The sequence below is a fragment of the Pipra filicauda genome, unplaced genomic scaffold (genome assembly GCF_003945595.2).
Source record: "Pipra filicauda isolate LSUMZ 115617 unplaced genomic scaffold, ASM394559v2 scaffold121_size3267253_pilon, whole genome shotgun sequence".
Classification (NCBI taxonomy): Eukaryota; Metazoa; Chordata; class Aves; order Passeriformes; family Pipridae; genus Pipra; species Pipra filicauda.
The window spans coordinates 2077689-2105235 of NW_024103674.1; the positions used below are offsets into that span (position 1 = coordinate 2077689).

General features: G+C 56.6%; 1 protein-coding gene across 1 annotated transcript; it reads left to right on the top strand.

The window, feature by feature from the left end:
* The first annotated feature begins 5512 nt into the window (after positions 1-5512).
* NCS1 (neuronal calcium sensor 1) lies at positions 5513-26852 on the top strand. Its single transcript, XM_027739329.2, has 8 exons — positions 5513-5838; positions 18550-18574; positions 20077-20215; positions 20700-20778; positions 20892-20980; positions 21295-21372; positions 21773-21889; positions 22571-26852. The coding sequence occupies exons 1-7, from the start codon at positions 5775-5777 to the stop codon at positions 21869-21871; spliced, it is 573 nt and encodes a 190-aa protein (XP_027595130.1). The 5' UTR covers positions 5513-5774; the 3' UTR covers positions 21872-21889; positions 22571-26852.
* The last annotated feature ends 695 nt before the right edge of the window (positions 26853-27547 follow it).

Below are 27547 nucleotides of genomic sequence, written 5' to 3' on the forward strand. Positions count from 1 at the left end.
CAGCAGACAAACCCCACTCACCGAGAGGCTGATGAGCCAGTATATGACTCATGAGTAATCAGAGGCTGATTTCTGTCTGGCTCGTGGTGTGAAACCCACCACCACAACCATTCCCTTGTGTGGTTCACAGCTCAGCACCGAGTGGACACTGAGCTGCCTTCGGAGCAAAGATCCAGACAAGGATCAGAGACCTGGAAGCCACATGCCTTCCCTTCATTTTGAAAATTCTTATTTGTATATATATGTATAGATCTATATATTTTTTTTTTAAAAAAAGCTTTGTTCTGCTCTAAACATCAGTCTTTCAGTTTTAGGGGCGCTTCCCTCAGAAATGTGTGTTTTTTATTAAAAACCCCAGCTGAAGCTGGGCAGAACTGGTGAGCAGTGCTCAGGTCACCTGCACAGTGTGTGCTCACAGCCTCTCCTACCTCTCTGCCAGCCCCGAAGGTGCTGGTGGATGCTGCGGGGCGCCTTTGCTGCAAAAACGCTGCTGCTGCCTCTGCGACTGTGATCTTATCTCACACAGACACAACCGCGCAGCGCTCGCTTGGTTGTCGCTACGAGGAGCCTTTTATTTTCAGTCCCTGAACAAATGCGCTGCCCGTGTCTGGTCTCAAACCTTGGCTGGAGGCTCAAGGTGCCCGGGCTGAGCTCTCCCGTCCCTGCACTGCAGGACGAGCGTGGCAGGAGCAGAACCAGAAGGTGGTTCCCCCAGTTGCCAGCTGTGATTTGTGATGTGCCACGAAGGAAGATGGAAGGGAGAGCACAAAACCTCCTCCTGCTCGGCTTTATCTCAGCCAAGAGCTGCCTGCACACTGCAGGCAAGGGGAGAGCAGCCGATGAGTTCACCACAGCCACCCTTCCCAGGTTCCTACATTAGCATAACAATTACAGCCCCAGAGGCTGTAATGAGAATACAGGCTTTAAAAAATATACTACAATTTAACGGAGAAATTAATAGTGTAGCAAATTGTAACGCTCAGTGCCTCGGCTGCCTGTCTTGAGCGACAGCTGTATGTGCAGCCTTGGCACAGTTGTGATTTCCAGACTTTCCTCTGCATTTGGCCATCGTTTCAACATCTACAATTCCAGTTTCCTGGGGAAAGAGCCTGCAGGGCACCATTCCTGCTGCCATTTACCCAAAAACATGGTATGTTTTGTGTCTGTTGCGTTTCTCTGGAGCCATGCAATGTATTGACACTAAAATGCTGTGCAATATGAAGCTAATTTATAGTGGTCATAGCCAGTAGGGCTGGTACAGTTCAAGTCTCAGAGCGTTTTGGGCTACAAATCTTGATTTTTGAGGGCTTTCTTATTTAGTCCTATATATGGCTCAGCTATCAAAGCAGTTGCAGTGGTAAATGCCAGCGCTGGGCACTTGCTGTGACCCGCAGTGATACCAAGGGCAAAGCAAGAGCAGCTCACTCCCATCTTGTCAAGCTTAAAGGAGCTTCAGGAACACCCTGGCTGGTGAGCTGGAAGCTGAGGAGCACCATTTAAAGCTGCTCCGAGTCTTTAGATCATACCCATATGTAAAACTGCTGTAATCTGAGATGAGGGTGATGCCTGGGAAGCTGAGGATGTCCCCAGAACTAGCTGATGTGTTCCTGTGTTTGTGGTTGTTGCACCAGGATGTTGAACTCACTCTGCTGGCATTTTTTTTTTCAAATCCTCTCAAAAAGCAGCTATTTTGGTGGCTCTCAGTGCCAGCGGTGACCACGGCTTGTCTGGTGGAGCAGCCAGCACTGATGCCAATAATTCCTTTGGCTCTTTTTCTGACTGAGTCAGATCACTCAAGCATTAACCTTAAAATAGCAACTATTTTTGCAGTTGTTATAATTAATCTTCTGTGTGTGTATGTTCTTTCCCCATCCCAGGCTCTGAGGCTTCACCACTCCCCTGCTGACCCACTCCCTGCTTTGGCACAAGAAAGCTCTTAGCAAAACTTGGCTTTTCCACAAAAAGAAAGCACAAAGTACAGGCTGTGTGTGCTCTGATTTGTGAGTTCACTGCCAGGCAAAAGCTGTTTGCCTTTGCTGTTGGTGTCTGCAGTCACAGATTCCTCACTCCTGTGGTCTGTTGGTTTTGGAGCATCTTCTTCATCTGATTTTGGGTGGGTGGATGTGGAAGGGGGATGTTCACAAGCTGACAGGTCTGGGGGTGACAGAGATGGCCACAGAGATGACAGTGATGGGTGGATGGATGTGTGGGGTTTAGTGATGCAGCAGGAAAAAGGGGGTTGGTGAAGTCTGAAGCCTGAGTAGACCCTGTGTGGAGCCTCATCCAGCCCTGGGAAGTGGAGGAGAAAGGCAGGGGAGGGGCTGAGCCTGGATACTACTTACTCCATCCCCAATTTGCTGCCCCACAACCGGCTCCAGCCATGCCCAGGGTGGGGTTCAGACAGCCCTGTGCTTGGGCTGTGTTACACCACTGATTTTTCAGGTCACAGCACAGCAGTGAGGGGGATGAAGGAGGAAAAAAACAACCTTTTGCGATGAAGCACAGAGAGTAAGAACACTCAGTCGGGGAAATGCACCTCGCTGCTTGGATGCAGTGCTATTCCCACGAGGCAACTGCAATCCTGACAATTAAATCAGGAAGGATGCGTTGGGGAAAACCCCCGTGATGGCGTCTGAGGATGCTGATTAAATGTGTGTGGTGTGGTTGAGCCCACGTGGAACAAAAGGCTGCGTGGCTGAGCCTGACAGACTTTGCTGTGTCCTGGGGGGAAAAGAACTCGGGGGTTTTATTAAACATTTTCAAGTAAATACCCAAGGAAGGAAAAGCTTCCTGCAGACACACACTCGGCTGCGCAGCCCACGCAGCTCCCAGCTTTTACAGTCAGTGCGTGGAGCATCCTCAGATCCCATCCCAACCTCCAGCGCTGGCGTGGCAGAAGAGGTAAAAGCTTCCCTTTTAGCAGGACCCCGCTCTGACCGCAGCAGCGACAGCAAATATCGCCCAGGGGATGATCATTTCCATGGCAGCGCGTTGCAATCCGGTGAGCAGACAGCGGGTGCACCGCGAGCGGCACACGCTGTTGCCTAATCAAAAAGCCAGCCCGGGGCAGGGCTGGGCAGGCTCTGAGCTCGTCCTGCAGCCACTGGTGGTGAGGGGATGCGAGCACTGCCCGAGGTCTGCCTTGGAAGAGAGAGCCAGGGGGATTTATAAAGCAAAAGTTCCCTCAAGAACTGGCCCTGTATTTTTTCTCTCTGAGCAAACAACCCGACTCCTTCCCCGGCACACTGACCACACTCAGCTGGACGTGATTGTCTTGTGCCCCGTCACTGTTTAGATTTCAATCCCATCAGCCCCAGGAGTCTTTCCGGGCTAGGGCTGTGTTTCTCTGGCTGTAGAAATGTCACTTTATCCCAGAAAATGCCACTGGTGTTGTTATTTAAACAATAATAGGGTTAAAGCTAATAATTAGGAAGCGAAAGTGACTGGCTTGCACAGTTTCCGATTACTTTTCTCTCTCCTCTGTGTGATCTGAGCTCTCTCCTCAGCAGTCCCCGTGGTGGAGGCAGGGTAGAGTTTTAAATAGAATTAAATCCCTTTAACATCAGTTTTGCAGCAGCAGAGCTTGTGCTAAAATGCCTGTGCTGTGCAGGGAAGGTTTGGGACCTCGCTGGTCCCCCGAGTTGGGAGCAGGACAGGTTGTGCTCTGCACACATCAGGACACGCCTGCTGCGACACAGTTACAGCCCGGGGACCACAGAGGAAGGGAAACACTGCAAAATGCGGTGTTTTGCTGATGGGCAGCAAAGAAGGGGCTGCACAGGGCGTTTTGCAGCACAAACTGGAATCTGCTGAGGCCTGTGCCAGAGTCACGGGCAGGCCTTTGTCCCTAAAAGCTCTGCAAATGTTAGAAGTGGCTGGGAGGGGGTTGGAGGGGAGGCAGGAGCCTCACAGAGCTCCCGCTGCCACGTGTTGCCAGTCCCCCATTGCTCAGTGCTGTCCCTCCAGCTCGCCCCCAGGGTGTGCCACTGCTGGGACACGGTGATGGTGTTTTTATACCCTTCTGCCATAACGAGCTCGTTTGTGTGAGGCTGGGGAACAGCAGAGGAGGTGTTTCAGAAACATCCACTTGGGGAACGTATCCCTGGAGAAGTGAGTGTCAGGCAACATTTGGCTGGTTAAAAACAATAAAGGTGGGGAGAGCAGCGCTGTGTCAGCTGCACTTCCCTGTCCCCTCTGCAAATGCCCTCAGTAAGTGTTGTGTTGGGCTCTCTGCAGCCTTGCAGACAGGTTTTACTGTATCCAGGCACAGATTTTCCCCCTCCTTGGCTGCTACCACAGCAGTCCAGGCATGCCTGGGCAGCTCCAGCAGGGCCCTCATTGCAACACAGGCGGGAAGAAAACTGTATTTATCGTGTGCATCGGTACAGCTAATGACTGCACAGACACAGAGAGCTTTTGTGGAGGCATAAAGCCCTGCATGGGTTTGAGGTGGTGGAAAAGCTGGGTGCCACGGCTTTTAGCACTTGTATGGTTTCCTGGTTGCACCACAAACCTGCTGTAGGTTGAATCTGTGGGCTTTTTGAAGCCATTGAATTTGGTCTCTCTATATGCACGTTGCAGAGAGTGAGTGAAGGCTCACAGGAGCCCTGGGCTGAGAGTCACAGACTGTAGAGTCACAGAATGGTTTGGCTTGGAAAGGATCTTAACCTCCTTCCAACACCCCTGTCATGGGCAGGGACACCTTCCACTACACCAGGTTGTTCAGAGCCCCATCTAACCTGGCCTTGAACACTTCCAGGGCTGGGGCAACCACAGTTTCTCTGGGCAACCTGTGCCAGTGCCTCACAGGGAAGAATTTCTTCCTAATATCTAATCTAGACCTGCCTTCTTTCAGTTTGAAGCCATTCCTCCTTGTCCTGTCATTCCACGCCTTTGTCCAAAGTCCCTCTCCAACTCTCTTGTAGCCCCTTTATTCACTGAAAGGGGTTCTAAGGTCTTCCCAGAGCCTCCTCTTCCACAGTCTGAACACCCACAGTTCTCTCAGCCTGAATATCCTGAGCTGGAAGGGACCCACAAGGATCCAATTCCTCCAAGTCATGAGCAGACCCCTCTTCAGCTGGGGCACGAAGGGGTTGGAAGGTGCTTCTACAGCTGGAGGTATTGCTGTCCCACCAAGGTCACCCCCGCGCTCCGAGCTCAGCCTCGCTCCATCCTCCGCGTTCCCACCGCCAGCTCCCGGATCCCCTCTCTCCTCACCCCTCAGCTGCCCATCCCCCCCCCCCCCCCGGGGCAGCGCCCCGACCCCCAGCGCCCCCCCAGTCCTTCTCTCCGGCTGTTCCCGCTGATCCCTGCGGAGCGGCTCGGGGCGGGGGGGGGGGGATCGCGGCGGCGGGGGCCGCTCTGGAATCCCCCTCCCTCCATGGGGAGCGGCGGGGCCGCGCCGGAATTCCTTCCTCTCCCCCCCGCCCCATCGCGCTCCCCATCCCGCTCCCGCAGCGCGGGGCGGGGCGCGCCGCCCCCCACCCGCCCCTCCGCGCCCCCGCGGCCGCTCCGCGCCCGGCGGCGGAGGGCGGGGAGGGCGCGTTGTAGCCGGGGACACGCACACGGACACGCACACGGACACGCACACGCAGGGCGGCTCTGCGGCCGAGCCCCGCCAACAAAGACCCCTCTCCGCCGCCCTCTCCGCCGGCCGCGCCGCCGCCCCCCGCGGGATGTAGCCGGGCCGGGAGCCCCGCCGAGGCAGCGGCTCCGCCGCTCCGAGCCCCGCAGCGAGGCCGGGAGGCGGCGGGCTCAGAGGCGCTGCCGCCACCATGGGCAAATCCAACAGCAAGTTGAAGCCTGAAGTTGTGGAGGAGCTGACCAGGAAAACGTACTGTGAGTGCCCCCGGGGGGCTCGCCGGGGGGATGCCGGGGGTGCGGGGAGGTCCGCGGTGCCGCCGCTCCCCCCGGGTCGGTGCCGCGGCGAAGCGGCGGCTCCTGCGGGGCCGCTCCCGGGGAGGGCGCAGGCTCGGCCGGGCTTTGTTGGAAGAATTCAGGGATTGGCTTGGGAGGAGGAAAAAACCCATAAGGCAGCGGAGACACGGAGAGGGGCAGCGAGCCAGGGGAACGCGCCGTTTTCTTACAAAAAACCATCCTCCGTGGCCTATTTCTGAGCCTCCGGGAACGGCGGGGCCAGGGCCGCATCCTGCCCGCCCGCGGCGCCCACCGGAGCATCGCGCTCTCGCTCGCCGGCCCCCCGCCCATTCCCCGACATCCTTCCCCCGGGCTGCCCGGCCCCCGGTACCCAGGGCCCGCCGCGGGGATTGTCCTCCTCGGAGCCAGGCAGCAGCTCCCGGAGCGGGGAGCTGAGCGTCTGGGTGGCTTCCAAAGTTTGGGTGCGTTAGTTGGAGGGGCTCCCTTTGTTATTGCGCTCTGAAGAGACCTACACCGGTGAGTTCGGTATTTTTCTGAGTAGCTCAGTGTCGGTTTAATAACCTGATTTTCTAAGCGAGTGGCTTTCCCGTCTGGACCTCCACGTTAATCTTATTAACGTGGCTGGTGCCTGAGCCGTCCAGTTTTAGCAAAATCGGGAGGTTTTTTTTCCTGAAGGATGCACAAAGGAAACAAAGGCTTTGGTGGCTCAAGTTTGCCTCCCCGCTTGCAGGTCGCAGATATTCCCTTAACGTGCAGCAGACCTGCGAGCTCTCCCCGCTGTCATTGCTGCAGTCCCACGGCAGCGCTTACCCAAAAAGGCAATAGATTAGGATGCAGCAAGTTCTCCCATATGGAGAAGAGGCAATACTGGTGCATTGCACAACCCTACACGCGGGGTTGCTCTCTGCCGTGGCAGAGCAGGCAGGAGGAGGGCAGATTGCGGTGGGGGCATGTCCTCATAGCCAGAGAGGGTGTGATGGTTGGGGTACCCCAGCTGGGCTTCCTCAAAGTGCTCAGGGAGAAGAAATAGTGAGAAAGAGGCAGTGCTGGCTGGGCACAGCCCCTGTCTGGAGCTGGAGCTGGAGCTGAGCCCTGGGTTTTGGTGTCCTCACTGCAGCTGTCACCCACAGCAAGTGCAGCCACACCGGGCCAGGTACAGTTATTGCTGTGCTGCAATTGCAGCCACTGTGATGATCTGATCTCTGGTGGAGAGGGATCTGGGGACAGCCAACCCCAGCACAGCCTCGTCTGCTGGTGGTCTCCTGCGTGCTGGGCTTTCTGCACCCTTGGGGTGGCTCCTCTCTGGGCCAGGAAGGTGCAGTCGATGTGGGGCACATGGGCAGTGATGTCCCTTGTCTTACCTGCACCCAAACACGGTGCTGGTGAAACCATCATCTGTAGGCACAGGGATGTTTCTTCTCTGGATGAGGCCAGCAGAGAGTCACTGCCTTTTGCATCACTTCATTCCCAACTTTCTGCTCCTCTCTTTCGGGTGCCCTCCTCTTTCCACTGCACCCTTTCCAAGAAAGATTATGGTTCTCCCATCTCTCCCTTGGTGAGTTCCCAGCCTGCCTGTGGGTTTGCCTGCCTGCTCTGGACCTCTCACTGCCTCTTTGCCAAGGTGCAACAGACCCATGTACCTGTGCAGGTGAGGCAGCAGCACCTGGCAGCCATACCACGAGGCAGCACATGGCTCTTGGCATGGCCAGAGCCTGGTGCAGCATCCCAACGTGCTCCAGCAGCGTGTGGCTGGTGGTGTGGTGCCTGTCAGGGAGAGCCGTCGCTAATTCCAGGCTCTGTTTGTTGATCTCTGCTCATTCCACCTCTCGTCTCTGGGATTAATTACTTTTGCTGAGTGTTTCTGCCCCTTTTCAACAGCTGTCAAGGCGAGCGTGCATTCCCTTGTCTGGCAAAGCACTTCACAGGGCCCTCCCAGGCACGGCTGAGAGCCTCTGATTTATCTTCAGACCTTGGGAGATTGGAAAGATATTAATTTCCTTCTGTGTTTTGGGGAATCCAGGCAGAGGAGAGGCAGGTAGGAGGGCAGGGCTGTGCTGAGTACGGCGGGAGGGACCGATCAGACCCCCGTGCTGTGGCTGTTGGAACAGCTGGAGCAGGGGATAATCATACCCACAAATCCATGGAATATTCAAGAATTTCTGGGGGCCTGCTTGGGAAAGGTTTTGCTCCACAGCACGGTGTTATTTCGGCACCTTTCTGTCAGACGCTGGTGACCATCCTAAGAGCAACCCTGGCCTGTGGTGCCCATCCCGTGTTCTGGCTGCCATGTTACTGAGCAGGTGCCATCCCTCCCTCGTGCATGGTGCTGTTTCTGCTGCTGCTACAGCACATCTGGGCAGATGTCTCTGGGAGCCTGAAACTGGCAGGTAATGATGGGGACCCGCTTTTATCCCAGGGAGGTTCCCGTGGCAGCGTGAGCCGTGGCTGTGGTATGTGAAGGGCTTCTCCCACGCTGGGATTTCCTCCCATTGCATCATTTTCTGTTTGTGTGATTTCCACACAAAATGAAGCAAGTAACAAAAAGCCCCTTCTCGGTTCTGCAGGATCAGAGGGATGGGGAGATGTCACCCCCTCTCTCCCCACCCCATGCAGCTTTTCTGCACATTTATCTCATCCACGGGACACTGCGGTCCGTGCCGGTGTCTCCTCAGTGGTATTCCAGTGCCTGGTGGCTTCCTGTGTCCCCTCTCCCCTCTGGGACTTCCATCTCCTATTTATGGTGTTTCACTGGTCATAGCAATCCTGGGACAAGCAGGTGGTGGGAACAGCCAGGAGAGAAGTCTGGGATGTTTCATGTGCCAGGACAATTGTAGGCAAGGTGGCTGAGCCGAGGATGCTGCAGAGCTGCCGTCAGCGGCCTCTGTGAGCGGTGAGAAATGTTTTACTGCGTGTATGCAGAGCAGGTTGTCCCAGGCCCTGCTGGGAACCGGACATGGAAAGGCAGGAGCCTGGAAACCTTGTCTCTTGGCTCCTCTCCCCACTCTGCTCCTGACTTACAGTGCTGGGGGCCAGATTTTAATGGCACTTGGACACCTAAAGGCAGAGAAGGACATCTGAGGGCTTCTTTGAAGTGCTGGCTGCCCAGGTTCTGTTGGTTTGGACCCATCACCATGTGCACTTCTGCATCCCCAGGCACCTGAGTGCTCAGGAATACCTGGCAGTGCCAAGCTCACCCATCTGCCAGGTGCTGGAGCAGCGCTGGTGGGGAGAGCCAGGCTGAGGGGTGAGGATTTAACCCTCCTCAGAGGCCAGGTTGGTGCCACACAGGAGCATGCAGGAGAAGCCAATGCCTAGTGAGAATAATACTGAATAATAAATTATGCAATTCTTTGTACTTCTATGCATCCTTTCATCCAAAAGCCCTCAAAGTGCTTTATAATAATTAATTTATTAATCTTCCTCATGCCTCGTCGGGGTAGCTCAGAGATGCAGTTTTGTGTTGTGTCCCTCGAGGTGGTAACTCCTGAGACTTGAAGGAACCACCATCCTCCCTGGATCACATCTGACAACCCCTCTTCTACAGGGATTTAAACCTGAGCTTAGCTTGGGCCAAGTGCTCAGAGCTGAGGGCCACGGTGGGACTTGGGATTGTGCTTAAGAGCCTTGTGGGGCCATTCAGAGGGTTCTGCTAAGCTGGAGATTTATGAAGGTCCTGGGGTATGGCTGCAGCCTGCATAAAGTGTGTAAAGTGCACATGTGGGTGCACAGCATGTGTCCTGGGTGGAAATGGCTTGACATGGACTCCTGGGAGAGAAATTGGGAGAGAAATACAGAGCCGAGTGTCCCTTCTTGCAGCAGCGCTCCCAGGCCAGCCCAGCCACAGCACTGGCAACCCTTGAAATCATGAAGCAGACTTAACAATGTGAGGCTGTTTCAGAAAAGCATGTTAGCCCTTTTTTTTTTTTTTAATATTTTTGGGGAAGATTGGCTTTCAGAGTTCCCTTTGCACTGCCCATGTGCAGAACTAACACTGTATTATTTTTGATGCCAGCTGCAATAGCTGAGCAATCTGTCACGCTCGGAGCCCTGTCGGTGCAGCAGCATCACTGCTGGGGCTGGGTTGGGATCAGGGGGATGGTCCTGGTGCTCTGAAGGCCACGGTGGGACTCCAGTGAAGGCGTGGGAGCCACGGCAAGGGTGCCAAAACGGCACCCAGGCTGCAGAGTGGGTGCGGGGAGAGGAAGATGCTCTTTTCCCAGGAACCATGTCCCACCCACTGTGATCTATTTTGTGGATTTTTAAACTCACTCCGGCATCATCATTTTCTGCTCTTTTACAATAAGCCACAAAATTGGCTCTGTTGCTCGACAGTAATGCAGGGAATTAATGGGCATTAGTTTAAGAGCAAATGATAAACATATTGATTTGTAGTTACGGGGGTACGTGGTGGTGGGTGAAATTCTGTGGGAAAGGAAATTCTACGATAGCAGCAGTTTTCAGCCAGGAAAATCACTCGGTTCCTTGCTGGGGGAACCAGGCTGGGGCTTTACTCCGTCGTGCCGCCCCTGTGCCAGGGAAATGTGCTGCTGGGGTGGTGGGCAGGAGCAGGGGAGGGACCTCAGTAGCTCCCCACTGCTGCTGGTTTATTTTTAGCCTCCAAAGTGTTTGGCCCCAGGCACTGGGTTTCTCTGCCAGGTTGGTTTGTGTTGAAATCCCGCCTGTTGCTCATCCAGCAGAAAGTGGGGTGAGCTGGCCACGTGGCTATGGACCCGTTATCCCTCAGTGGCAATGCTGGGGGGAATATTCACAGTGATGGGTGACTTTTAACAGGGGATGGAGTGACAGGGCAAAGGGGAATGGCTTCAGACTGAGAGAGGGCAGGGTTAGGTTGGATATTGGGAAGAAATTCCTGATGGTGAGGATGGTGAGGCCCTGGCACAGGTTGCCCAGAAGAGCTGTGGCTGCCCCATCCCTGGAAGTGTTCAAGGCCAGGTTGGACAGGGCTTGGGGTCCCAAGGCAGGACGATGGGCAGGATATGCCAGAGGGATGCCCAGGGGCTGGCATTTGGTTTTGCTCTGTTTTTACTGCAGCCACATGTAACCCAGAGCTGTGAAGGTGGTTGTTGTGGTTCATGTTCACTGCAAGTTTGCTGGGGACCTGCTGTGCTGCCTTCAGAGGGCTGTGACAGTCTGGAGCCATCTCCAGCCCCTTCCCCAAGGAGACCCCGACCTGATCCCAGTGAATCTCACGACTGGGCACCCCATGTGCGCGTGGACCTGGGATCCCGTAGGTCGATAAAAGCAAAGTAGTTTTGGGGTGTCAAAAGCAAATTTTGAGGAGTCCCTGCGGTCCCTGGGAGTTGCTTGCAGTGCTGGGGTGGGAAGGTGGGGACGTGACCGAGGGCCCCGAGGGTTCCCTCTGCGGCAGAGCGGAGCAGCCGTCCCCGCCGGCCGCGCTCGCGCCGCTGCTGCTCCGGCATCAGAAGAATCACATTTCATTTATCCCCTGACATGTTAATGGATCTGCTTAACCACTCTCCTGACCTTTGCTGCTGCCGCTATAATTAAGGTTGTGAAACAAGAAGCTCTGAAGGCATCAAAGGAAGCGGCTGCTTCAGGGAGGAGCCTGCGGATGCGCTCGCTCTGTTATCGGGGTGACATCTGTGGGGTTGCTTTGATTCTCTCTCCCCTCCTTGTTCTCCTGGGAGCTGGATGGCAAGGGGAGCCAGGGTTCGTGCCCTGGGCAGGGGTGGCCATGGGGTGCTCAGCCCAGGACAGGGTGTGTCGCTCTCATCTCCATTGCTGTGGGTTCCTCAGCCTGGTGGTGCCAGCACAGGGCTCTCTCCTCACAGCTCCGGCACGTTCTCTCTTCAAGGCATGTTTTTGCTTTCCAACTGAAAGCCTGTGCTTTGTACACTGCTTCAGCCACCTGTATTTCTCCAGCATCTTCTGATCGATGGCCGGACCACATGGAGCTGCTCTGGATGTTGGTGTTACCCCTCGGTGAGCTCTGGTTCCTGCAATAGAGACCAGAAGGGTGGCAGAGATGGCCCTGCTGTCAGTGAGGCTTTGCCATGAGAATCCTTCTGACTTTCCTGAAAGCAGGGAGCAATGACTGGGCTGAAGAGGCTTCCCTTCCCCTCCAGAGGGGAGTTTTCTCCTCTGCCTGGGGCAGGAATCACTCTGTGGGTTTGGGACAGCACACTGGAGTGCAAGGCCATGCTGAAATCCCTGTGGCCAAGGGATGGATTGAGCAGGGGGCAGGAAGCAGCTGGGCAGTTCCATGCCTGTTCCATGCCTGTTCCCAGCAGTACTGGGGATGCTCAGCTCCACCAGGGCATTGCTGCACTGGCTCATGAGGAAGCCGGGATTAAATCCAGCCTGGGATGGACCTATCACAGGCACCAGTTCCTGCTGTGGGGGTGCTCCAATCTGATTCATTAATTTCCAAATGAAGGCACCATCCTTTGCCCTTCCTCTGCTGCCTTTGCTGCAAAGAGCAACTGCTGCTTTTTCCCTGAACCCAATTTCCAAAGCCTAATGTCGGGCCCTTAAATATTTAATAAAGTCTAAAAAGGATTTCAACTGCATATTGGCTTTCCTGTTGGTACCGGCCCCGGGGGAGATGAGAACAGAACTGTTCATGGACCTGTTTATCCAGTCTGGGAGCAAGACAGAGCACTAATGGTGAGGAAGTGCCAAACGCACAGGCAGCGCTCCCGCGTTTCGCTCCGTGTCTCTGTGACAAATGACACCAATAACACTGTTGGGCTCCTGAACCCGCCACGGTGCTGGCAATGTGTGTGTCTGATGGGGAGAGAAGTCAAATTTGGCGAGCTGGGATGGGGATGTCCTGCTCCAACAGGTAGGCAGCTCCAGCTGCGTGGGTGACAACGCAGTGGGGCTGCTCCCACCTCCCTTTGGGATGTTGGAGAGATGGATACCTGCATGAGGACACTCCAGCCCGTGGGTGATGTGTCTGGGAACAGGGATGAGCACGGGGCTGAGATGGGGTGGTTTGGGCAAGGTGCAGCTGGTCATCTCTGGGAGCAAAAGAAAATGTCATCGGGCAGGTTCCTGCCGTGATTGTTTTCTGGTGCCAGGGTTTAATGCCTCTTTCCCAGAGCTGTCCCTGTGCCACCCAGAAGCAGGAGCAAAGCCCAGCCTGGGCAATGTGATGGCCCTAGAGCTGGAGCTGAGCCCTGACACAGGGCACGGGACTGTCTGCTCTGTAATGGTTAACCAGGACATTGTTATGGAGTTCAGCCTGGGTCAGTGTTTGCAGGTGTGAAGTCTGCCCAGAGTACCTGCTGTACCAAGCCCAGTGGTCACTCTGAGGGGACTTCTACAGTGGTGTTTGTTCAGACTGTGATGCTGAGCCCGAATCTGTCTCCCAGGGGCTGGAGTGAAATCGGAGCGAGCGCACGCACACGCTGCCGAGCCGGGCGGGAGGGAGCTCGTAGCTCGTAATTGGTCAATATTAACATTGTGATGATGTTGAAAGTGGGGTTTGTATCAGAGTTATATTCAGAAAATTCTTAAATATGTGTTTCCCAGAGGCAAGGGGCGGAGTGTGTTGGGCATAAATTGCAGGGTGTGCGGGGCTCACCCTGGAGCACCCTGGTATTTTACGCATGAGGGACCGATTAGCGCACGCATGAGCACCCCAGTCATTTCCTCATCCGTGCCCAATAAGTTCACGCATGAGCACCCAATTAATACACAGATGAGCGCACAATTAATTTACATGTGAGCACCCGGTTGATTTATGCATGGCTGCCCAGTTAATTCATGCTGGATCGCACGCTTCTCCGTGCATGAGCGCCCTGGTGGCTGATGCATGAGTGCCCAGTTAATTGGTGCATGTGCCTCCAACCAGTTCATGCCTGAGTGTCCAATTAATTTATGCATGAGCACCTGATCCACTCACACCTGAGTGCCCAATTAGTACGTGCACAAGTGTGTTATCTACTAATTACACTAATTTACACATGAGTGCCCAATTAGTTCACGCAGGAGTGCCCAGCGAGTTGACGCGTGACTGCTCAATTAATCCGTGCATGAGCGCCCCAGAAATTCATGAATACCACAAAAAATTGATGCATGAGCCCCCAGCTGGCTCGTGCATGAGAGCCCCTTTCACTCACGCCTCAGCACCCCGGCAGTTCATGCATGAGCACCCAATTAGTTCACCTAGAAGCACCCACATAATTTATGCATGAGTGTCCAATTAGTCCATGCATGATCTCCCGGTGTATTTTTGCATGAGTGACCATCTGGCTCAGCTGTGGGTGCCCAGTTAGTGCAGGCCTAACTGCCCCAGTCCTTCATGCCTGAGCACACACTTTGCTCATGCAGGAGCACCCACTGCACACATGTGGGTGCCCAATTTCCCATTATCTTGGGGCTGTGTTGAGCATCCACGGCAGGTTTCGGCAGCCTCAAACCCAGTGGGAGCCCAGCTTAGGGTGATGAGCTGGCTCCCCCAGACTGGGATGCCCAGGAACCTGTGAGGACCCTGTGAAAGAGAAGCAGACCCTGCCATGACTCAGTGGGTGGTGCTGGACCAGTCGGCTGTGGGTTGGCAGCAGAGCTCATGACCCGGCAGAGCTGGAGTGCCCTGTGGCAGTGAGGGAAGCCACTTTATGGCTGGAAATAATTAACTGGTTTCCTGATAAGGTGGTGGTGGCCATTGCCCCCGCGGGGCTGGAACATCATGTCACCTCATGAATCCCACCGTGGCCAGGGGTCCCTGAAGCATTTTGAATTTGGCCACCTCCTGTCCTTCCTGCTGCCCCGGTCCTGCCACGGTCCAGCGAGCAGTGAGCTCCCCTGCAGCAGGGACACGGATGGGGATTTGCAGTCCCAGGTCCCTCCTCTCCTCGCTGCCTGGAAAACACAAATTAACAGGCTTCAGCACTGATTAACCAGAGCTGATTCTTGCTGCAGTGGCAGCTGGGTGGTGGGAGGAGAGGGGGCACGAGAAGGGCGGGTGGTGACGGAGCTGTCAGTCCTTGCCTGTGCCGCTGGGATTGATGGAGAGGTGGGGGGAGAGGGTTGGGGGGGTTTGGGTACCGGTAGCTGGGAGGAGGGTGCCAGGGGCTGCTTGGAGGCTCTGCCCCTCTGTGCTCTGTGAGATGTGCGGCCAAAACCCTCCTGCCAGCTGAGGCGGGAGCAGGAGCGGACCGACCAGTGCTGCCAAGGGCAGCGAGGGCCCGTGGCCGCAGTTTGGCCGTGCGGGGCAGCTCCTGAGCTGCTCTGGGTGCCTGTCCCCACTGCCTGTCCCTGTCCCCACTGCCTGTCCTGCCTGCGGTGTGAACCCCTCGCTCGGCGATTCCCTGTTCTTTGCTAGGAGCAGCAGAACAGCGATGTGCTGTCACTGATGTGCTGTCGCTGCTGCCGTGCCGTGATGTTCCTACGGGGCCGGCGTCTGCGGCGCGCAGCCCGGGGCTCCCGGCTCGGCGATGCCTCTTCCAGCGTTGCGGTTCATAACGAATGCTAATACTCTGCCTTTATTTAGCGCCTTTCATCCCCAAGGATCCCGGGGCACGCTGCTACTAACAAGCTGCTACGTGTGCTATTTATAGCCCTCCCCACAGCGGCTGCGGGAGCGGCGGTCCCTGGAGCACGGCACGGCAGCTGAGCCCAGCTCAGTCCCGGCTTAGCCGGAGCTCGGCTCTGCTCCGCTCTGATGCTGCAGTGGGGCTGCTGGGGGTCACCCCCTTGTCCTTGTGCGCCGGGGGCACGCCTGGCTGAGGTTTATATCGCTGCAGATTGATGTGTATCGGCTCAGCATCGCGCCGTAATCGATGCCGGGGGAGGGAAATGCAGCAGCCGCCGCTGCCACACGGGTACTTTCTGTGAGCTTGGCTGGGCTCTGCGTGCCGGGGAGCTGCAGAGCGTGGATCCGGGTGAGTGGAGGGACAGCCCTGCCTCTCTATGTGTCCCCTGTTCGCAGCCTCAGGACAGGTGACTCAGTCACACACTCACTGGTGTGTCCCCCAGGGCTTCCCTGTCTGCAGGTCCAGCTGCCGGGCTGGGCATTAGCATCCCTAATCGGTGCCGCTGGCTGTCACACCCGGCGAGGTCGGAGTGGCTGGGAAGGGACAATCATGAAGTCATCATCTGTCCCAGATCCGTAGCAGCAGACACAGGGAGGCAGGTACAGCTCAGGCCCCGCTCACCTGGCCACAGCCACGCTGGATCAGGGCTGGGGTGTTTCCCTGCACTGGGAACACTCTACCCCTGTGGAGAGGGGAGCTTTGGTGGCAGATTTGGAGGGGTGCTCCCAGAGGTGGGTGGTTTTCCAAGGGCTGGGAGATGAGGCTGTGCTCCCACCCCAGGGCAAACCCCACAGCTTCCTCCGCACCTGGAGGACAGGCACTGGTGCCTGTGTGCTGGAGGAGGGATGGGGCTCTGCGTGGCTCCATTCCAGGATGCACATTAACAAATCCCTCCTCGGGAGCCCCGTGCTGATTTTCAGGCTGGCACCTGAGTGGTTTCCTCCGTCGGAAAAGCCTCTCCTGGGAGCATCACACATCCCTCCTGCGGCACGAGGGGAGCTGGCTCCATCCCTCCCTCCCGCCTCAACCCGAGCGTATCATTACCAGCATTTCTCCTGCACTAAAAAAAGCACAAATTTCTTAATTGTTTCCTGCTGGAGTTGAAAGGCAGCTCCCGGGCCCAAAATAGCACGTTGGGGGAAACGCAGTTGAACAAGAGAGAGCAGAAGGCGATCTGCCTGGAGGAGCTGAGCCGAGCCCTGACTGCAGCCTCAGGCTGCTGCTTTGGCTCCTTTCACCTGCCCCAAGGGCTGCCCGAAGTCCTGCTGCTCACCCTCCTCCTCCTCCTTCCACCTGCCCTTCGTGGTGCCCGCTTGGGCTTGACTGGGGCTGCGGAGCTGATGCCTGGGGATTCTCGAGGTGGGGGTCGTGGCCAGTGTGTCGATGCCTGTAGGGAATGTGTGCAGAGAAGCCCATTTCTGTAAGAGATGTCACTCAGCATCTCTCTTTTGGAAGGATGCTTCCATGCAACCCTTTTTTGGGGATGGGGAAATCCCTTGGGACTGGCATGACTGTTGTTTTAACCCATCCCAGCTCAGCTGCTGGATGCAGCATATCCTTTCTGGCTCCCTTCTGATAGGAGACCTCTGTCCTTTCCCCTGTCTGCTCTTCTGCCAAAACAAACAACTCTCCAAATCCCTCCTGCGGTGCAACCAAAGCCCTTGGTGTCCTTCATCCCAGGTGCCAAGCATCCCTGTGCCTGCCCCACCTCTTGTGGGGTGTGGCTGCCCAGACACCCCATGGTGGTACTGCGGGTGCTGCTGCCCTGTGCCAACTCCCTGGGGAGGCTGGGGTAGCCCTTCCTGGGAGAACTGCAGGCTCTGTCCCTCCAGCAACCCCTGAGCTGGGATGGAGGGACCCCCAATGCATGGGGACAGCCTTGGGCACAGAAATTCCTGCCCACAGGGATGCTGGAGCCAGCACCCGGCACGTGGCGAGGGGGGCCCTCCCATCTGCGCTCTGCACCTTCTGCCAGGCACGTTACAAATCTTCCTGATGGAAAATTGCTTTCTTTTTTTTATTTTTTTTTTTTTTTTTGCCATCCAAGGTAATTGGCATCTGTTGATGTGTCCTGGGTCTCTATTTTTATCAGCCGTTTGCACATTGACATCTCCGCTCGCCTCATTATCCCCGCGCCTTTCAGACCTGTGGCTTTTCTATCATTAGTTAGATGCACGATGCAAAAGAAATGACTAATGAGGTTGTTCCCCCCTGTGCCCACCCCCTGGCACGGGGCTCCCTGCTGGCATTCCGGCCAGGCACTGCTCCTGCAGTGGGACAAGCAGGGACGGGTGCCAGGCCCCTGCCCTGGCATCCCGCATCCCATCAGAGCCTTTCCTCTGCTGAGGACATTTGCCATCCCAGCAGCTGTCCCTGGGCTGGGGGCACTCAGGATTGCCAGTGTTTGCTGTTTTCTAACTTGTACATTGTTTGGGTTTCTCCAGAGCCTGGTGAAGCTTCCCAGGGCCCTGGGATGGGTCTGATGATGTTTCTCCAAGTGGGTCAGAGGCAGCTGGTACCTGGGGGGATGCCAGCTCTGGGGCTTTGCCCATGCCCATGTTCAGTATGTCAGGGCCAGGCATGTTCCTTCCCTGAGCTAACTCCAAGCAGATGTTTTGGCAGATGTTTCCAGGGATGTTTTAGCTCTGGGGAGGTGGGAGGGCAGGGCCAGTACTGTCCCTGCATGGTCCACAGTATCTTGCAGTGATGGTGCTGCACTCTCCTGGCAGGGACCAAAATATTTTGAGGAGCTCCCTAGTTTCAGGGCTGGAGTGTCCCCAGCACCTGCAGCCTTGGCCCCGCTGACCACCTGGGGTGGCCCAGGCTGTGCCTCAAAAGCAGCCACTGGCATGTGGGGAACACATGGCAGCATGTGGAAAAAGTGAACCCCGGGGTATTCCTTAGGGAATTGACTGATGGGAGCCCTGGGGCATCCTCCCTGGGAATTCACTGATGGGAGCCCTGGGACATCCTCCCTGGGAATTCACTGATGGGAGCCTCAGAACATCCTCCCAGGGAAGTCACCGATGGGAGCCCCAAGGCATCCCCCTGGGAAGTCACTGGCAGAAGAGCAGAGGAACAGCTGTCACAGCAAAAGCACTAAATTCCTGTCTCTTTTTTTCCTCTTTTCTCCTATTTTCTCTTACAGTCACAGAGAAGGAGGTGCAGCAGTGGTGAGTGTCCTCTGTGGTGGTGAGCTGGCAGGGGTTTGGGGATGTGGGCGAGGGGAGGGGAGCTGATGGCACTCAGCCACCCTGCTGGCTGGGCAGAGGTGGGGGGTGCAGGAGGCATGGGCAGGGTGCAGGTGTTGCCTCATAGGAAAAAGAGGGTTCAAAAAAGGTACAGAGAAAAGAAAATAGAGTTTTTTTCCTTGCACACCTCATGCCTGGTGAGGCTTGACTGCTGCAGCTCTTGGCCCTTCCCTCCCCATATGGGTGGCATGGGGACATGGGGACTGTCCAGCTGGTGGCCAAGGCCTTGGCTGCAGGAGGCTGGTGCTGTCCCAGCAGGTCCCCATTTGCAGCAGGGCCCACAGAGGCTGGCAGGGGTAAGATCCATGGTTTCCTGCCGGCAGCATGCTCTCACCCCATCCCCTGCGCCCCACCGAACACAGCGCCCTAGAAAAGCCACCGCTTCCCTTTCATCTCCCTATCCCACCAGTCGAGGTTTGCTTTCTTTATCTCTTTCTCTCATCCTTCCCCCCACCCGATGAGTCATAGCTGCAGCAGCGTGGAAAAGATGTCACTGGCACTTCGGTTTCCCACCTCGCCACCCCCTTCCCCTCCTCCTCCAGCCCTCGTCCCGCTGCCACGGGAGCCTGACAGATCTGGGCGATGTGTTGCATAATATTCACGTACCCCACGTGGTCCCCATGTGCTCCCTGCATGCTCCCTGCACCCACAGGTGCCACACCCTCCAGGGTGGCACTTCACAGCACCCAGGTCCCCAGAGCTGGGACCAAGGGCTTTTTGAGGTGTTTAAGCATTGATGGGTTTTGGAGATGCCACCTGAGGACACAGTAACCCCGCCGTGCCCCCCCAGTTCCCCTGAGCAGCCTTCAGTTGGAGTTGTGCAAAAATCATATCCTGAGTTGGAAGGGACACACAAGGATCATCAAAGTCCAGCTCCTGCATATCCCAAGAATCCCACCATGTGCCTGAGAGCATTGTCCAAATGCTTCTTGACTTCTGGCAGGCTCAGTGCCATGACCACTTCCTTGGGGAGCCTGGTCTGGTGCCCAAACACTCTCACAGAACCTCAGCTGCCATTGTGCCATTGTTTTTCACCAGAGCATGGCTGCAACACGGGGTTGCTGTCAATCCTCTCTGGGCAGGGGGTCCCTGTCCCCTCCCAGCTCCTGGGCACCGTTCAACACAAGCCTGGTTGTGGCTCTGTTGCCACTTGTGGGCTGGCAGCAGGTTGGAGCAGTGGGCACTGCTCGGTGTCACCGGTGCCACTCTCTGCTTGTCCCCACTGCCGTCCTTGCTGTGGTGCCCGCAGGGATCTCATCCCACAGGGCTGGGAGGCTGCGAGTGGGTGATGGGAGTGACACAGGGAGCACCTGGGGACCTTCCCAGCTCCAGCCCACTGCAGCACTGGGAAGAGCCTCATCCCAGCTTCCCAGGGCTCAGCGGGGAGATCCTCCTGGTGCCCATGCTCTGTCCTCCCTCCACAGGTATAAGGGCTTTATCAAGGACTGTCCCAGTGGGCAGCTCGATGCCGCTGGCTTCCAGAAGATCTACAAGCAGTTCTTCCCCTTTGGCGACCCGACCAAATTCGCCACCTTTGTTTTCAATGTCTTTGATGAGAACAAAGTAAGTGTGGGATCCGGGGGCGCAGTCCAGGGGAGTCAGGGCTGTGTCTGTGGTGGTGGTGGGATGGGTTTGGAGCACGGCTGTGCAGCACCGGAGGAGCAAAATATTCCAGTGCTTCCTGGGGCGTGAAATCGAAGCGGCGCAGCTGGAGCGAGTGAGCCCCCGCGCTTATTTTAGTCGAGGGGAGTCACGTGGGGAAAGGCGATGAAGTGGCAAAGCAAGAGAGGAGAAACGCGATGTTTTGGTGCTGCTGACAAAAGCCCAGCCTTGCAGTGCCCCCACATTCCAGAGCTGCTCCTGCAGGGATGCTCGCTGGCGGGCCGGGCACCAGCGGCCGGATCACGCTGCTGGAGACAGATGTACATCGCTCCTCCCTCCCCGTTGCCTCCTTGGATGTGCCCCCTCGGAGGGCACATGTGGGCAGGGAGGGCTTTGCTGGACAGGGGTGGCAGCAGCACCCTCACCCCCTCCTTCCTTTCCCCAGGACGGGAGAATCGAGTTTTCGGAGTTCATCCAGGCGCTGTCAGTCACCTCCCGGGGGACGCTGGACGAGAAACTGAGGTGTAAGTGCTCCCCATGGGATGCCGGTGGGCTCAGCCCCACGAGGGCGCTGGGGGATGTCACGTGGGGGTGACAGGCTGCGGTCCCAGCACCTCGGTGTTGCTCTGGCTTGCAGGGGCGTTCAAGCTGTACGACTTGGACAACGACGGGTACATCACGAGGAACGAGATGCTGGACATTGTGGATGCGATTTATCAGATGGTGGTAAGTGGGGTGTGGGGGGTGAGTGGGTTGAGCAGCCTCTGGGGGTCCCTGCTGGGCTGGAGCTTGGCTCTCTGGGAATGCGGAAACACCTCCAGTTCCTTCCTTGGCTTTTTTCGATGGGGGATTTTGGCCATCGTGGCCAGGACAGGGTCTGGGTCTGACTGCTGTGTGTGGTTCTGGTGCCAACACCCTCCCCTTGCACTCTGTCCTGATGTCAGGGGTGTTGGGGGGACAAAACTCGTGTCCTTGCCTGGGGACCCCTTCCAGGCAGGGCACAGGTGGGTGCGTGACCGGGCCCTGTCCTGCTGCTGCAGGGAAACACAGTGGAGCTTCCTGAGGAGGAGAACACACCGGAGAAGAGGGTGGATCGGATTTTTGCCATGATGGACAAGGTGAGGATGATTGAGGGCTTTTTCCCTGGGGCCAAGGGATTGAGGAGGTGCTTTGGGCCCCTTTCCTGCATCTCGGCTCTTGCAGGTGCCTCCTTCCCTCATCAATACAAGGTCTCAGCTGCCACCAGGATCACTGTCAGACCCCCCCCCCCCACATCCTCCAGAGATCCCTGTATCCATTTCAGGGTCCCCAAGGTGGCACTGCCCCATCCGTGGCACTACCCCATCCATGGCACTCCTCCCTGGCTGCAGGTGTGGGTGGCTCGATGGGGAAGCCGAGGCTGCGGCAGTGGGGAGGACCGGGGTGGCTGTGTGGGATGGTGTGGGTGCTGCCGGGGTGCTCGGTGCCGAGGTCACTCAGCTGGGCCAAAGTGGTGCTCTAACAGGATTGTTTTTCCAGAATGCAGATGGGAAGCTGACGCTGCAGGAATTTCAGGAGGGCTCCAAGGCCGACCCCTCCATCGTGCAGGCGCTCTCCCTCTATGACGGGCTCGTATAGTCCCGGGGCCAAGCGGCGGTGAGTGCGGGGCGGGGGGCCGGGGGTGCCCCATGTCCCACCTCCCTGGTGCCCTTCTCATCTTCCCTGGCTGATTCTCCTCTGCTGAAGCATCAAAACATGGGCATCCCCCTCAGATCCAGAAGGGGGGGATGTTTGCCCCATTCTGATGGGTTTCTCCCAGTCCCTCCCATCCCACAGAGCACCCCCAGACCACATCCCATGGGGATGGCAGCGTTTGCCCGTGGCACAGCTCATGCTCTCACCAACAGATTTGGCTGCAGAGGAGGCAGGGAGGCAGCTGGCATGCTGGGGGCACGGGGATGCTCCAGAAAGATATTAAATTAAATGTTTTATTTATATTATATCTTATCATATTATGCTCTGGAGCTGGCGGCGTTGGAGACTCTGTGGTTCACAGCATCCCACAAATGCTGGGCAGAGCACACCATGGACCTTTATGTACCCCATGGGGCCACATAGAGGTGTCTCATGGGGTGATTTTGTTCATCCCAGTCCAGTCAGCGTCCAGCCATGGGGGGTGAGGTGTTTTTTAACCTCACTGGAGTTCTGAGCTCTTCAAAATCTCCCTTGTGTTTCCCGCTTTGCCTTTCCAGCTGCGCTGCTGTCTCGAGAGGTGGCCACGGGGATTTCTGCCCATCCTTCTCACCCCGTTTCCCTTCTCTCCGCCCTCTCCTGCAGATGCCTGGGGGAAGACGCTCTCCGTGCCATCCGACCACCGCCGCGCGAAGCTTGCCTGTCCCTCTCGGCCTTCCTTTCTGTTCCGCGAGCAAAGGATGCCCTCGCAGCGCGAGCTCACTCCCCCTCTCTGCACTCTGAACCAGCCGCTGCCATTCGCCAACTTCTGCTTTTTCCAAAAAAAAAAAAACCCCGCGCCAGACCCTGGTCTGAGCGGCAGCGAACGCCCAAGACTTCAGGGCCGGGGGAACGGGTCGAGCGTCGCCGAAGGCAGAGCTCCCCCCCCCGGCCTCCTCGCTCCCCTTTTGCTCCCCTTTTCCTACGTTTTTGGACGGGACTGCGGATGTGCCGGCGCGGTCCTCTCCTGGGAACCAGCCGGCTGGAGACGGAGCCCAAAGGTACCGGGGGGCTGCACACCCCGGGGTGCTGCCTGTGCGGGGCAGCCGGGGAGCCGAGGCACCGACAGCGATGGGGAACAGAGTCCTGGCGTCACCCACGATGCCGCTGGCAGCCCGGCCCGGCTCACTAGGAGTATATATTATATTATTATTATTTTTTTTAATTTTTTTTTTGGTGAGACAGTATTGTGCTTTTCTGGTTTGGTTCTTTTTTTTTTTTTTTTCCCCCCTTTGGTGGAAAAAAAAAGTGAGGCTTTTTTTTTTTATATGCCTGTCTCGGCGATCGATATCCTTATTTATTTGTTGTAAATGTTGCTGCTGTGTTTCGTCTCTCGTGTGTGTGTGTGTGTGTGTGTATGTGTGTGTGTGTGTGTGTATGTGTGTGTGTGTGTGTGTCCACCCACCCAGGTGAGGATTTGTAAGGTTTACGTGCTCGTACACTATTGCGGGGACCCGGGAGCCTGCAATAACAATGAAGCCAAAAATCTGCCTTCCCCCTTCTCCTCCCACCACCCCCCAATATCCCAAGCTCCGTGGGCTGGCTGCTCTTTGGAGGGGATGCTGTAGCTTCTTTTCCTCTTCCTGTTCCCTGTTGCCTGCATTTTTCTGTTAACCCTTCCCTTTGGGAGCTCAGTGAGGACTTGCTCAGCCCAGCAGACTGAGCTGCTCCATCTCTCAGTCAGGAAGGGCGAGGAAACCACTGGGCACCAGAGCGTCCCTATTTCCTTCCTTTATTTCCATTTTCTCACTGCATGAAAAAGTATTAATGGAGCCCAGAGCTGGGTTTTGCATTTAAACAGGTTCCTTTGCTATTTTCTGCTTTGCAAATGGTGGGAAGGTCTGTTTGGTGATGGCTGTGAATCAGCCCATGTGCCAGTGGGGCTGGTGGAGCAGAGGGGGTGCATTGCTCCGACTTGCTCCTTCCCTCCCTCCCAGCTGGGGCCATGTCACAGAGGGGTAGGAATATGCACCCGGATATGGGACACACAAATGTGGGGCTGCAGCGCCCCGGCCATGAGACGTGCTTGTATGGCCTCTCTGTCACCCACCACCACTCCAGGATGTGCCCTCAGCTCAGCCCCACTGGCACACACACTGTGGGACACAGTTGGCATCTCTGCTGGAGAATGAGCATTGGGTGGGTGCTGCCACAGCTCAGTTTCCACCTGCCTTGGCCCCTGCCCCAGGGAAGGAGAGATGTGCATCCCCTTGGGAGCAAAGTGCAAGCTGCCTGTGGGACCCCTAAAGCCAACCCTGGGGGGCTCACCCTTCCACCCCCGGTCCAGCTGATGGTGGCAGCATCTTTCTGCCCAGCCGTATCCCAGAATGTCTGCAGCTCCTGTGGCCAAGCCTAGCTGGGGGACTGTCCCCATGGCAGTGGGAGGTGACAGCTGGATGTGGAGGGCAGCCTCACAGGTGTCTCATGATGCAGCAGAAAAGGCAGTGCCTCGGTGTTCCCTGAATCCTCCTGGCATGGCAGGGACAGACGCCCCAGCCAAGGGATGCTGGTCCTTTGCTGTGCAGCCCTGCTCCCGAGTTTCAGGGCCATGTGCTTATGGTACTTTCTGATGCCCATAAAAAAAACACCTTTCCCCGTCCCCAAGGAGACCAACCTCAAATCCACGTGCAATATTTCTGCCTCTTCTGCAGTTCCTGCCCCCGAGGGTGCCCATGTTTTATTGTGTGGGAGTCATGGAGGGTGTCACTTCGCTGCCTCCCATGGAAACTCCTTTTCCTTGATGCTTTGTGGCCAAAATGCAACTCTCTGGGGTAGACCTTTGCAGTGCCTCCAACTTGTTGAATGCTCATCTGCCTGACGGGTCCCTTCCCGGTGCCAGTGGATGTTCCCAATGAATGTGACACTGCTGTAATCGCCTCCACTGACAAATGAAGGACCCCGTGACGTTTGACACAGCTCCCGGGCAAAGCCAAACCTCATTTGCTTTGACACTTTACCCTGAAAAGCTTTCAATTTTCAGAGGACCTGTCATGAGTTGAGCTCCATCAGTGCTCCCCGGGGAGTCAACCCTGCCAGGGTGCTCGTCATGCTGAGTGTCCCCGAGCAGTCTTTTGGCTCCAGAATCCGCCCCTGCTGCTGTGGATTTGGGACCCTGGCTAGGTTGCTTCCAGTCTCCCTTTGGTGAGCACCGAGGGCCCCCAACTCCTCCTGAACACCACCAGAATCTGCAGCATCCCAGTACTGCTGAAAATAAGGCTTGGAGCATCTTGTGCTTGGGAATGTTGGCCTTAAGCTTCTCGTGCCTCAGTTTCCCCATCAGTGAAATGGCCGGGGTGAGCCATCCCCCTCTGGAAAGTGGTTCAACGCCTGTGCCCTGGCAAGCATGAGTGCTGGATATAGCTCATGGCTGCGGCCATGAGGGCTTGGCAGGACCCACCAAACATCAGGCACGTGTGGAACACCGGGAGCGGTGCACGAACCGCTGGGGTGGAGTTCACATCAACGAATAATTAAGTCCAGTCTCTCTTTTGCACCTGCCCATGACAAAAAGCAAACGGCCGACAAGCCCTGGTTTGTTTCTGTTCCTGCTCGTGTTCCTGGTGTCTGTCCAAAACAGAGCCCTGGCGATGGGAAGGGGACCCGAAGCACAGCCAGGCAGAGGCTCAGGTCCCGCCCCGGTGACTGCAGCGTGTCCTCCCTTCTCATTTGTCCCTGTCGGTGTTGCCCCATGAAATGCCATGTCTGTACTTTCTTTTCATTTTTCTGTCCATGTGCTGACTGTTGCTGCTTTGTACCCGTCTTTCCTTGAGCTCTGGGGCTGGGCTGGGCTGAGCTGTTTCCCCCAGGAGCAAGGATGTGGGAGAAGGCTCTGGGGGCAGATTCCCCCCTCCCTCTCCTCACAAACCAGGACCCAAGAGAGAGAGAAGCAAAGGGTTTTTCCTCTGGAGCAGCCTGTTAATTAATGTTATTTATAACGAGATCTTGCAGCCCCCAGGAGCGCTCTCCTCTGGGTTGGTGAAATGGGGTGTTTGATTATGGGGAACCCCAGACCCTGTTTATGCCAGGTACCAGTTGCATCTCACCCGCGTGCGCAGAAGCAGGTGCCTGTTGGTGCTCCCTGTGCCATCAGGACACTGCATCCTCGTGGGATGGGGGGGCTGAGGTCGTGGGACCCCCATCTCAGAGCCACTGCTCCTCAGCGGGCAGGGATGCAGGTGACCCAGGGGGTGGAAGCTTCTTGGGGTCTGGGACTGGCTTCAAAGCAGGGCCAGGCATGGCATGGGGGCAGCTGAAATCACTGGCAGAGCTGCCCTCTTCCCATGTACTTAGGGTCAGGGGGGATTTGGATGGGATGGGGGGGTGACCCACAGCCAGCTCGCTGTCCCCTATCATCTCCAAGGAGGAGATTTGGGGCATTTAGTGAGGGCATCAGCCACCCCTCCTTCCCGAGGGCATTGGAGGGGAGGGATCTGGCCCCTCCTGGGGCAGGAGTGAGAGCTAGGGACAAAGGAGGGAGCTGATGGCCCTGGTCTCAGTGCACAGTTTGGGGTACAACAGTTTTGGGGTCTCAGTTGCCGGCCCTGCAGGAAAGCCATCCTTCCCTTCTCTCTCTGCTCCTGTGGCCACCTCTGGGCTGGGTGCCGTGTCCTGTGGGTGGGACCCCAGCCCCACCAGTGGGACCCCTGCCTGGGGGGTGGCTGAGCCCTGGGCTGAGAAGCAGCAGCTCCAGCAAAGAGCCTTGTTTGTGAAGATGAAGCCTGTGTGTGCGTCCGTGCCGGTGTCTCGGCTTGCATGCCCCGCTGCCTTGTCTTGAGATGAATTCAAGAGCAAACCAAGCAAAAGAAACAGTTTAAAAACAAAAAGAAAACAAAACGAAACCCAGGAACTTTGTGACAGTGGAAATAAAAGCTTAATGACAGTAACAAAATGGCTGTGGTTTGTGATGTGCTGGGGTGGAGGGTCATGGCAGCCCCTGGGCACCCAGAAGGGCTGGGAGCTGGGCTGGGGGGTACAACCATTCAGTACCTGGAGCACGGGGCTGTGGTGACACCAGCAGTGAGCAGGGCCAGGGGGTAAACCAGCACAGCTGTAAATAGGGATGCTCTGAGCCCTGTGACCAGGCACTGTGCCCACACCTGTGATGAGCTGGGAGGTCTCAGCTTCAGGCATGTCAGTGGCCCTTCATCTGGGTATCACTTCTCTTTCCACCTCCTTTTACCCAGACACAGGTTTCCCTCTGCCAGGTCCCATCCTGCCACAGTGTCTGCATCCCTTCTTCCTGTTTTCTTTCCCACACTTGCAGCCGGGTGCCCACTGGTGCCACCCCTGTCTCTTCCTCATCGAGGCAGCAGGCTGGGAGCTGTCGGGTCGCTTTTGGCACACAGTGGCTGCAGAGGAAGCTGGATGTGAATATCCCATCGCTGTGCCCCTTGTCCCAGACCGGAGGTGCCCCTCGGCAGCCCCCCCTGCCACTGGCGGGGCTCCCAGGGGGGCTCCCAGCCTGGACTGGGCTTTTCACGTGCGGTGGGATCCCGTGTGCCATTCTGAGCTGCCAAGTCTTCTGGAAACCAGCACTGCAAGGCCTCCCTGCCAGCCCATCTCTGTTGTGTTTGCTCTCCTAAC